At 36.5% G+C, this 12,021-nt stretch overlaps 1 protein-coding gene across 1 annotated transcript; it reads right to left on the reverse strand.

Annotated features, from left to right (window-relative positions):
• Positions 1-6,995: 6,995 nt before the first annotated feature.
• Positions 6,996-11,012, reverse strand: LOC306885277 (C3a anaphylatoxin chemotactic receptor-like). The gene is made up of 3 exons (XM_079441696.1): positions 10,841-11,012; positions 9,083-9,635; positions 6,996-8,092 (listed from the first exon to the last, which is right to left on the reverse strand). Exons 2-3 carry the CDS (start codon positions 9,632-9,634, stop codon positions 7,580-7,582), a joined length of 1,065 nt encoding a protein of 354 aa, XP_079297822.1. The 5' UTR covers position 9,635; positions 10,841-11,012; the 3' UTR covers positions 6,996-7,579.
• Between the last annotated feature and the right edge of the window lie 1,009 nt (positions 11,013-12,021).

The raw sequence follows: 12,021 nt of genomic DNA on the forward strand, positions 1-12,021 counted from the left end.
GTGAAGCTTCCTCTAGATCCCCAAAACAAAATTTTGTGTTCTAGGTGAGACATTTGCACCAATAAAAGTTTCATGAACATTAGAAAACAACAATGTACAGTTGGGCAAAAAAGTATTTAGTCAGCCACCAATTGTGCAAGTTCTCCCACTTAAAAAGATGAGAGAGGTCTGTAATTTTCATCAGTACACTTCAACTATGAGAGACAGAATGGGGGGAAAGAATCCAGGAAATCACATTGTAGGATTTTTAATTAATTAATTGGTCAATTCCTCGGTAAAATAAGTATTTGGTCACCTACAAACAAGCAAGATTTCTGGCTCTCACAGACCTGTAACTTCTTCTTTAAGAGGCTCCTCTGTCCTCCACTCGTTACCTGTATTAATGGCACCTGTTTGAACTCGTTATCAGTATAAAAGACACCTGTCCACAACCTCAAACAGTCACACTCCAAACTCCACTATGGTCAAGACCAAAGAGCTGTCGAAGGACACCAGAAACAAAATTGTAGACCTGCACCAGGCTGGGAAGACTGAATCTGCAATAGGCAAGCAGCTTGGTGTGAAGAAATCAACTGTGGGAGTAATTATTAGAAAATGGAAGACATACAAGACCACTGATAATCTCCCTCGATCTGGGGCTCCACGCAAGATCTCACCCCGTGGGGTCAAAATGATCACAAGAACGGTGAGCAAAAATCCCAGAACCACACGGGGGGACCTAGTGAATGACCTGCAGAGAGCTGGGACCAAAGTAACAAAGGCTACCATCAGTAACACACTACGCCGCCAGGGACTCAAATCCTGCAGTGCCAGACGTGTCCCCCTGCTTAAGCCAGTACATGTCCGGGCCCGTCTGAAGTTTGCTAGAGAGCATTTGGATGATCCAGAAGAGGATTGGGAGAATGTCATATGGTCAGATGAAACCAAAATAGAACTTTTTGGTAAAAACTCAACTCGTCGTGTTTGGAGGAGAAAGAATGCTGAGTTGCATCCAAAGAACACCATACCTACTGTGAAGTATGGGGGTGGAAACATCAGCCAGTCTCCAGATCTCAACCCCATAGAAAATCTTTGGAGGGAGTTGAAAGTCCGTGTTGCCCAGCGACAGCCCCAAAACATCACTGCTCTGGGAGATCTGCATGGAGGAATGGGCCAAAATACCAGCAACAGTGTGTGAAAACCTTGTGAAGACTTACAGGAAACATTTGACCGCTGTCATTGCCAACAAAGGGTATATAACAAAGTACTGAGATGAACTTTTGTTATTGACCAAATACTTATTTTCCACCATAATTTACAAATAAATTCTTTAAAAATCAGACAATGTGATTTCCTGGATTCTTTCCCCCCCATTCTGTCTCTCATAGTTGAAGTGTACCTATGATGAAAATTACAGGCCTCTCTCATCTTTTTAAGTGGGAGAACTTGCACAATTGGTGGCTGACTAAATACATAATTTGAAATAAATAATTTGAAACACAGGTCTGTCAAATGAGAGGTTGTCATTTCAAAAAAGTTTTCTGAAGTAACAAATTATGTGTTTGTCACAAACACATCCAAAGAGATTTCTATTCATGTGAGAAAAGCACTTGGGTGCATTCTCATCAGGCTATTTTACAGAAATTAAAGAATAAAACTAAAGTTTCATTTAAAGACAATAGACAGCATGACTTGCTTTAGTGACACACAATGTGTTTTAAGGAACTCCATAAAAACCCCATGGCACAGGTGAGAGGTAAAAACATCATAAATCCATCAAAAGTCAAATTTAACATCTGTTTTGATCTTTGATTTACACACCCTCAGGGGCGGCGTTTCCGTATGGCAGTCGCCATACCCTAGCACAGTCAGGTGTGCCTGAAAATGATCCAAACTAAATTATTATTGTTTTAAATCACTGCTATTGATCTTCTTTATGTCTGTTTGAGGGTTTTACAAATATTTAACCAATGAAAAGCATTCAAAAGAGCTTGTCACTAAACTTTGTAAGGCTATATGGATCCTCAAACTGTCAGCGAAACCGTGAAAGACAGGTTGAGACAGACAGGAACACAGGGTTGTAACGAGTAGACCAGACGAAAAGGAACTGAACAGGCAGGAACTAAATACACAGGATAATTAACACACAGCTGGACGAAATCATAATCGAACTGAACAAGGACAGAAAAATGACCAAATAAGGACACAAGAGGGCGAGAAACACAAGAAACAAGAGGCAGGACTGAAAATGATAACTTTTCTGAACACATTTAACTTTTGTTTCACTGAAAAACAAAAAAATGGCACAATCCTTAAGGGGGGAGTTTTCCCTCTCTCTACCCTACTGAAATTCAAAGAAAACATATAAATAAAACAAAAAATTTGCTTGGAGTATGTTATAACATGTTTCATTGAGAGTCTTAAAGCCTATAGCTCAGCTAGCAACTAGAACTTGCTTAAAAATATATATATCTACATAGACACACAATAAACATAATGAAACATAATTGATGAGTTGCCTTCACAAAAATAAATGGAGTAAAACGTTACTTTTTTAACTCAAATGTAGTTTTTCTTTTCTAAAACCTGCTGTGTTTGTCACAGGGCTTTACTTTCTCATATGTGGAATAAGGACTAAACTGAGAAAGTGTGAAGTGAATAAGGTGATTTGTAGTTTGTTCCTTGTTTGAGAAACTGGATGTGTTATACCATCCCCGGTCTCCCCTAATGAGCGACATGTCTGTTGGTACTTAGGTGGCCCTCTGGTGGTGGAGCTGCATATCTTTTTGTGTTGTGCCATGTTTGAACGATCGCTCACTTGTTAAACCCCTAGTGGTTTATCATCAAATTCCAAAGGTCGCAGGGGAAAAAAGTTCTGGTGGAAATGTTGACGACTTTGTGTATAAGCTTGATGACCCGTTTTATTTAAATGTGTTATTTTTTTATTTTTTTGCTAGAATAGGGCTTTGGTAGATTTTTTCGATGGTTCTATCTTTACATTTATTTTTGTATGAGGATATCAGTGCAAGCTTGTGGTCAAGTGTGATACACCGCATGGTAAATGCTGGTGGTAAACAGCCTCCACGTGTGGGCATGTTTGTATCTTTGTAAGAATAATGACTAATCTAACAAATTATATTTTCCAGGGTTCATTTATTCCAGGATATAAAAGACAGAAATAGCCAGTGTTTGTGGATGTGTGCGTGCGTGTGTGTGTGTGTGTGCAAATTGTTGCGAAATCTGACCCCAGCTTTCAGTTCTTCATGCATATCAGCTGTGGTAGAGATGGTGTATAAGAGATTTCTGAAAAAAAGTAAAAAAAATAAATAAATAAAAAAATAAATTAAGAGTGCCATCTTTCACAAATAGAGTTGACACCCTTAAAAAAGAAAAAGAAAAAAAAAACTTAAATACGCAAATCCCATGTTCTTCAGAAAGAAGCAATGATTTTAGATAACCTATTATTTAACAAAATTATCAGAACATAAAAAGTACCTTTCTTTATACTTTAGTGTTGACTGGATTTAACAAACTCAACCATTCTGTCATGTTACCAAGGTTATTCTAAGAAAAATTATCAAACAAATATTTTACTTCAAATTTATATATATATATATAAAAAAAGATGATCAGTAACTACAAACCACCAAACTAGCTATTAACTAATGAGTAACAGGTTAATTTAGGCTAAATCTACAACCACGCTGTTACAAATCAGATCCAGGTCAGACGTGATGGTGCAGAAAAGTTATCAATTTAGTTTGATACCAAAGTTAAAGTAGTTAAAGTTTCAAATATGCAAATGAGTAATACAATAATCATAACTGAAGCTGAAACATTAAGTTTTAAGGAATATAGCCAATCCAATCATTTTACAATGCAATAGATTATTTGAGTAATAAGTCTATATTTCTGAGTTTATAATACAACATTGGATAGATAGGTGCCTAATATATAATGCAAGATGCGAGAGAAGAAAAGGAGAAGTAGAACCAAAGAGAAGTGTAAAAGTATAGGAAAGCCCCTAAATCCATACATTCTTATACCTTCAGCCAGATCTGATAAGTGAAGGATAATTGTGCTTGGTCATACTTATGCAACAAGCCCCTGCCCTTGGGCTTAGTCATGTTTAGCCAGACATATGGGATTATAAAGATATTATTGACCTCTACTGCTCTAAATCTGCAAAGCATAAAAAGCATTATGGGTTTTAACACCTTTAGAAGATAAGCAAGCTGAGCTAGACGAGCTTAGGTCTCCTGATATGTCTGGATCAAAAATAAATACTTCTTCAGACCTTAATGTACTTTGGTTTCCAAGAAAATATACAAAGAACAAATTTGCAGAAACGACCAGGGGCACAAGAAGGTACCTCTTTCCTAATCTTGGCCTAATACACACACACACACACACAAAGAAGATAGACTTGAACAGAATCATCCTCACGTATGCATGACACACACATGAATATTTGAAAAGTATTAATCAAAGAATCATCCAAGTACATTCATAATGCAATTCATAATACATAATATCTATATGAATATGGAAATATGTCATAATTAACACACCACATACTAATTTGTATGATTTTTTTTCTCTCTCTTTTTTTGATATTAGCAAAGAAATGGTTGGTTAAATTTCTTCTATTCTTTTCTTCTTCTTTTAAAAATATTCAGTGTTTTTACGTGTATTTTTGTTTTGTTTTGTTTGTGAGGTGGTTGACTAAATGCAAGTGCAAAAACAAGAATGACCACACACCATGTTGTGAAAATTCACTTCCTCTTCAGAAGGCCACATTCAGTGTGCATAAAAGATGGGCAGGAAAAAGTGGGCACAAATATAAATAGCAGAGTCTCATCTTCATGCACCAGGGTCTTTTTTCATTTCTGTGACGTATTTCTACAGAAAATAGAAAAATTATAGAAAGAACTTCATAGAGAAACTGAAAAAGGATTCTTTATAACAACTATTCAGTCTTTTTTTATCAAGTTTATAAGTAATTATTTTAAATGTATGATTTTTGAAGGATATTAAAGGTTACCAATTACAAAAAAAAAAGTTCTGAAATTACAATTAAAGAATACAAATCAGGAAGAACAAAAGGAAATGTAATGCAAGGAACACAACAGAGAGGCATAGAAAAAAAGCGAACAGAAACAGAAGTTCTTTCTTCCTGTCTGCATTTGTCAGGAGGCTTTGACTTTCTGTCAGTATGAGTTTCTGAGTTTCTGACAGTGCTGTTTCAGATTCAAAGGCTTTATAATTACGAAGAAGTGTGAAATGAATGAAATTAGTCAAACTTACTGTATGTAATAAAGCCAATTAATATAATTGCTGACTTAAGAACGTAATTCAAACTGTTATGCAAAGCTCCCCAATAACATTTAAAAGCTCCAGAGAGTAATAAACACTAAATACCGAATGCTATATTTAAAACACAAAAGTCAATGTTACTGAAAACCTGTGGTCCTGAACCACGAAGCTAGCCAGGTAAGTTTAAGTTTAGTTTGCACCAATCCTGGGTTTTAGGTACCATGAAAGTGGCTTGGCTCAGCTTTTAGCTGCATTCATTGCCATAGTAACTTACGCTCCGAGGCAGGTTATGTTCTGGGTTAGAGATCTCAAACCGAAATTGGATCAATCAGATCTGAGCAAAGTGACACATGTCTGGCCCAAATAAGTCACTTCCCCAGTTTCTATTGCTCTGTAACTAGTACTATATGATTTATATAATTATATGATTTATATTATTATTCATTCATTACACACAAGCAATTTTAGTTTGTTATTAGAAATCATTTATTTTAAATGAATGTTAATATATATACAGATCGTATGTAATAATCAATAGATAACGCCTTAAAAATGACTACATGTGACCTTACATGTTTGAGTCTCTATCACTGCATATGTTCAACTATACAAACTAAACTAAACAAGTTTCACTTGTGACTGCTCTGATAGAGCAAGATAAAAAAAAATATTTGTCCTCGTAAATTAACAAGTACTTTTAAAATTGTAAATGCATTTAAATTCATCATATTCTTCAATCTCTTAACCTTTAGCAAAACCTTGTGATTGGCTGATCACCATGATGTCACACAGTCACGTGCACCTACTCCACAAACTCAGGATCAAAGCCTGAGTTGACAAAGAAAGTTGATGATCAGCATCATGGTACCAACAAAACCGGATCGGAGTGGTTTGGTTTTGTCAAATTGAAACTATAACTCTGGTTTTGCATTAAGGCCCAGACTTTTCATAAAGAACAGAAGTTTGATTTACCTATAAGCTTGTTAACAGGGCTGTGCCAGATTTTTATGGTTTTCAAGACTGATGATACACACAGGCCATGTTGCTTACTGCTTAACATAAAAAGCTGCATTTTATTAAATTTGATTTAGCTTTATTTTCCCATACATTTCAACTATCAAAACAGGCCAGTGACCTATTTTACACTTCCCCTTCACCACCCATTAAAAAAAAAAAAAACTGTGACCACATCTTTAGCTACTTTCTCAGAATACATTTCTCCTTGTTAGACTATAAAAGAAGTCTATATGCTGATTATCTTTTTCTGTTTCGGTTTGAGCCACCATGCAGACAGGAAAGTGGCTGACCTCTTCAATGGTTGTGCAACCCAAAAAGCAGAACTCTCTGGTGGCTTATGAGATAATATTGAAAATAAACATATACTAACATCAGACTGCAGTTGGGGTCATTCAAGAAAGACAGGAAAAGGAAAATAGAACAGAAATATCTTCAAATTATAAACACTCAAGAATAAAAACCCTATAAAGATTCAAAACCCTTAGCACTTTTCTCCATAAATAAATAAATAAATCACAAATAATCACACAGAAGAGGCAGGAGGAGCTCAAAGGTGGGAACATTTATATTGCCAATACCATAGACAGGAAAAGAAATAAGTTCAGGTTTTGTATTCATTTTTCTCCCCCATGTAATTTGGCTTTTAAGATATTATCAGAAAAAAAATCAAGAGGATCAAAATTAACTGCTTTATAAAATGCTTTATTTTCTGTATAAAACAATAGTACAACTTTCTTCATGTGCACAAGTTTTGCACAATATTCTATAAGATGCACATTTCATTTCTAAACTGACCAATCAGAATGGATATTCAAATAACACAACATCATTCTGTCAAAAACGCAGCTAATGCAAATTGCCCCCCCACCCCCCAAAAAAAACAAAAAAACAAAGAGGCAAACAAAAATATAAATAAATAGTCGTTTAATGGTAACCGGTCACAGAAACAGTCTTGTGAAAGCTATTGTTTCCAATTCTAAAGTTTACATGTACAAAAGCATGTATTATTTTGCTCTGCAAAAGTGTCAAAATAACACTCACAAATATACACGTTGATTTCACTATTATTGAATGTTGTCTCTTTAGGTTTTCTAAGTAAAAGTTCTTAATTATCAAGACAGTCTGGTAGTATAATTGTCAGCAAAAAAAAAAAAGAGAGATTTTTCACATTTGGATTTGATCAGTGTTTACATATCGGCCTCCCCGTAATATTTCCCCACTGACCGGTACTGCTAAAAAGCAAAAATGACATTAGAATGAAATTCTTTTAAACTTTAGTCATGCCCTCGGGTCTGTCTCGAATGATCCTTGCAGTCTTTGGAATGGAATTACAGCTTTCTTCTGCAGTGCCTTCCTGGGAATGCATAGTGTGGCCTTCTTCCATAAGTGCTCTGCGATAAATCCCTGATATGCTTTGTCTGAAGCGTTGCCTAACATCCAGTCCCATGCAGAAGTACAGCACCGGGTTCACACAGCTGTTGAAATATGCAAAGCCCTTAGCAATAGGCAGGCCCACTTTAACAGCATGGCTCTTCTTGTCCACCATCTTGGCGAGCAGTAGGCAGTGGTAGGGGCCCCAACATAAGAAAAAAGCACAGACCAGTCCAGCAAGAATCCGGAGGGACCTTGATTTTCCAGAAAACCTTGTTCTGCGTATCCCAATGCCAGCTAAAATGTAGCAGCACAGGATAACCAGGAAGGGCAACAGGAATCCACATAAGAAGCGAATGCTGTACAAGGCGTTCTTTGCTGAATTGTCACCCTTTGATGCTTCTTTCACCTGCACAAAGTAAATCAGATTTCTGAATGATGACAAACTATTTCACATTTACTATGATAAAAGAAAGTTCATGTTTAAATGGACAGTTCACACAAAAATTGGAAATTTACTCATCTGATGCGTCACATAATGAAATAAATTGGTACGAAATAAGAAAGATTAAGATACGTTATTGTTTCCATCCAAAGGTGAATTTATATGCGCAAAATTGGAATATCGCACAATAAAACATTTGCAAATAAAGCACCATTTCCATCTAACAAGTCAAAGAGAACAAAATCGTTGTGATAAACTGTCACTGAATATCACTAAGAAAAGTAGGAGAAGCCACTGAATATAATCATTTTCACATGTGTGACCCTGGAGCACAAAACCAGTCTGAAGTCGCTGGGGTATATTTGTAGCAATAGCCAAACATACATTGTATGGGTCAAAATGATTGATTTTTCTTTTATGCCCAAAATCATTAGGATATTAAGTAAAGATCATGTTCCATGAATCTTGACAGTGACTGGATATAAAACTGACACACAGCTCATATCTGCATTTCTGTAAGAGACCACACATGAAAACCCGCAAGAATGCTCTCTTGTATACAGTGACATACAGTACTAGTTGTCTGTACTAGTACTAGTAGTCTGTACTAGTTCTGTTTACACAGGGCTTCGCCGAAAATACAGTTTTGAGTTTTTAAAATTTACTGGTGAGAGTTCAGTTATAGGAGGCTGTAAATCCCATATATATACCCCACATGTGTATATTCTGCTGCTGTGTGAAAGAAACCAGATGAGTAGACTAAATGATGACAAAATAAAAATTTTGGGGGTATATTATTTCATTAAGTCTCATATTTTCCCCCTTTTTTGTCTGCCTAGAATGTATGATTTATATATTTAAAGGATTCAACCTATGCAATATTATAATACATGCAAATATAATTACTTGATAAACTATTTTTAAATTCACACAGAATTCCAAAGTTGTTCTGACCTCCAGTGAGCACTTGCTCAAGTTGTTTTCACCAAGGTAGACCTGCCGGTAAACAAAGTATGGTGAACTAAAGATCACCGCCACAATCCAAACTCCCACACTGACCACACGAGCAGCACATAACGTCCGGCGTTCTCTGGTGAGCACTGGACGCCAGATGCAGAGCACTCGATCCACACTGATGACGGCCAGAAGAAAAACACTGCAGAACATGTTGGTGTACTTGAAGAAACCATTGAACTTGCAGAGAAAGAGTCCAAAAGGCCAGTAGTCATAGAAAAGCTTTTTGAGGAGCGAAGTTATACGGGTAAGACAGAAGATCAGGTCCGCTACGGCGAGATTGACCAGCCATACGTTAGTGACATTGGGCTTCAGACGCATGCCAGCTACCCAGATGACCACAGAGTTCCCGGTGATGCCGAAGATAATGGTAATGGTGTAGAAGACAATAGTAACATTATCCATAATGGCATCAATGTCCACTGCAGTTTTCTCGTGGTTGGTTGAGATGTCTGAGTGGGGCTGCATGAGAAGAGTTGCACTGGAGGCCATTCTGAGAGACAAAAATTTTAATTATATAAAGTATGTCTGTTCAAATTAAGCGTTTTAACTTATTCACAGATGGAATGATTAGCAAGGCCAAAGTCACCCTTTCAATTCCCAGGGAACGCATGCAGGTAAAATGATATCTGTTATGTGTAATAATTCCCAAGAACTACAATACTATAGACATGAGCAAATATGAGCACAAAAATGTAAGCATCTACATGTACTTCTTCTTATTCACCCAAGACCACTTCCTTGTGTATTTATGGGGTGGTTATTAAAACATTACATACAATATTTATATATATAAAAATCAATCTAGCCATATTGAGCTGTCACATGACCGAAGCCACCCAGCTCTTCCTCAGAGTCTGTTTCAAAATATCTGTCTGAAAGGGGGGGGGGCTGAACCTTTCACCTTTAACAAAATAGAGAAGTGGGAAGAAAACCAGTGTTTTTAAATGCACACAGCTGCAGAATCTGAAGCATCTTCATGCACCTGATTCATGCATTCGTGATAACATTTCATAAAACTCGCAGTCTTTATGTGTTTCACTTAATGTTAGCTATTATCTTTCTGGTACATTGCCATTTAGTGAGCAATTTATCAAAAGTGTCATTGCATGCACGTATTTGAGCGACACCATATAGTAAGATAAATATGAGTTGTCTGGCAACTAAGAGGTTGCAGCATATAAAACTGGTTTAATAGCAAAGCTAATGTGAGTTATATATTTTGAATTGCTTTGCTGAATCACGAAAGGTCAGAACATCTTATTGTAGTATTTCCATTACATTTAGCATTTACTCACACTAAATATATTGTGCAATTCTGGCAAGAAAACAGAGAATTGAAGGTACTTAATACCACGTTGTAAACCCCAATGATACTTCTTCAAAAATAAAAACTGTTGTTTTGCATCATACTTAGTTGTGTTTCTCCTTTCGTGTTAACACAGAAAGCAGTAGTACATATGAATAAGAAGAATGCAAATAGGGCATGACAATTTAAGCCAAAGATTTTAATTTAACAATTTAACAGCTTACGTTTGAAAACAAAACCCACAATAAATGTACAGAATATAAAATACAAAAATGCAATAAAATTATTGCACAACATGGATTGCATTGGAAAAATGTAGTAAAAAAATAATAATAAAAAATATATAGCAAAGGAACAACTGGATAATGAATTGCTGTGGGTGTTCCTACCTTAGTGAAAATTTGCTCAATGAACCAGTTAGCACAATCAGTGTTTGAGGAAACACTACTGCATAGTAATTTGTCAATGTGTCCAGCAGAGATTGAGTATGAGTGTTAGGTCATGTTCAGTGTGCAGGCAAATAAATAAGCTCCTCTCCTTCTCTCTGAAACCTTTTCTCCCCTTTTTCGTCATGTGATCATTAAGTGTCTTCATTACAGACAAAGAGAAGACCAACAGGAAGAGGGAGGAGACACAGATGAACAAACACAGAAACAGAAATATATGTGTGTTTACTCCATGATGTCTCTTGGGGAGTTAAAGGGATTCCTCACCCTCAGGCCATCCAAGATGTAGATGAGGTTGTTTCTTCATTGAGAAATTTAACATTAAATCACTTGCTCACCAATGGATCCTCTGCAGTAAATGGGTGCCGTCAGAATGAGAGTCCAAACGGCTGATCACAGTAACACACAACATCAGTTCATCCTCCAGTCCATCAATTAATGTCTTGTGAAAAGAAAAGCTGTGTTTGTAAGAAAGAAATGCATCATTAAAGCATTTTAACTTTAAACTCTCACTTCTTTTTTTTTTTAAGATTTATTTTTGGCATTTCTGCCTAAACTTTATTTAGATAGGACAGTGTAGAGCTGACAGGAAGCAGAGTAGGAGAGAGAGAGGGAGGCGGGAACAGGAAAGGTCCTCAAGCCAGGATTTGAACTCAAGACATCTGTATTGCAAAGGAACGATGTATCGGCACACTGCCCACAAGGCTAACCGCACAGACTAAACTCTCACTTTTGACCCAAACACCAGTCCATAATCCATAATAATGTTTTCTTCAGTGGAAAAGTCATCCCCTTGTTGTCCTCTCACATTAAAATTCACCATCATGTTTGTTTAGAACTGTTTTAGACTGATTTCACTTGCAAATGGACCTTGATCTGTGCATATTTCTCTCCTGATTCAGACTAGATGACTTCTTCACTGGAGAAAGCCGTGTTATGGACTTGTATTTAATCCAGAAGCAACAGTTTGAAGTTAATAATGCCTTAATGATGAATTTATTACAAACACACAATTTTGGGGTTACTTACATTAGGCTACTTGTGGATTACAGTGATGTTTTATCATCTGTTCTGACGGCACCCATTCACTGCAGAGGATCCACTGGTGAGCAAGTGATGAACTG

The sequence above is a fragment of the Barbus barbus genome, assembly GCF_936440315.1.
Source record: "Barbus barbus genome assembly, chromosome: 19".
NCBI lineage: Eukaryota > Metazoa > Chordata > Actinopteri > Cypriniformes > Cyprinidae > Barbus > Barbus barbus.

Bases quoted from the DNA above. Each gene is read 5' to 3' on its own strand.
- LOC306885277 (XM_079441696.1), bottom strand. From the start codon at position 9,634: ATGGCCTCCAGTGCAACTCTTCTCATGCAGCCCCACTCAGACATCTCA. The intron at 8,093-9,082 runs GTCAGAACAACT...TACTTTGTGCAG, and splicing joins TGAGCAAGTGCTCACTGGAG to GTGAAAGAAGCATCAAAGGG.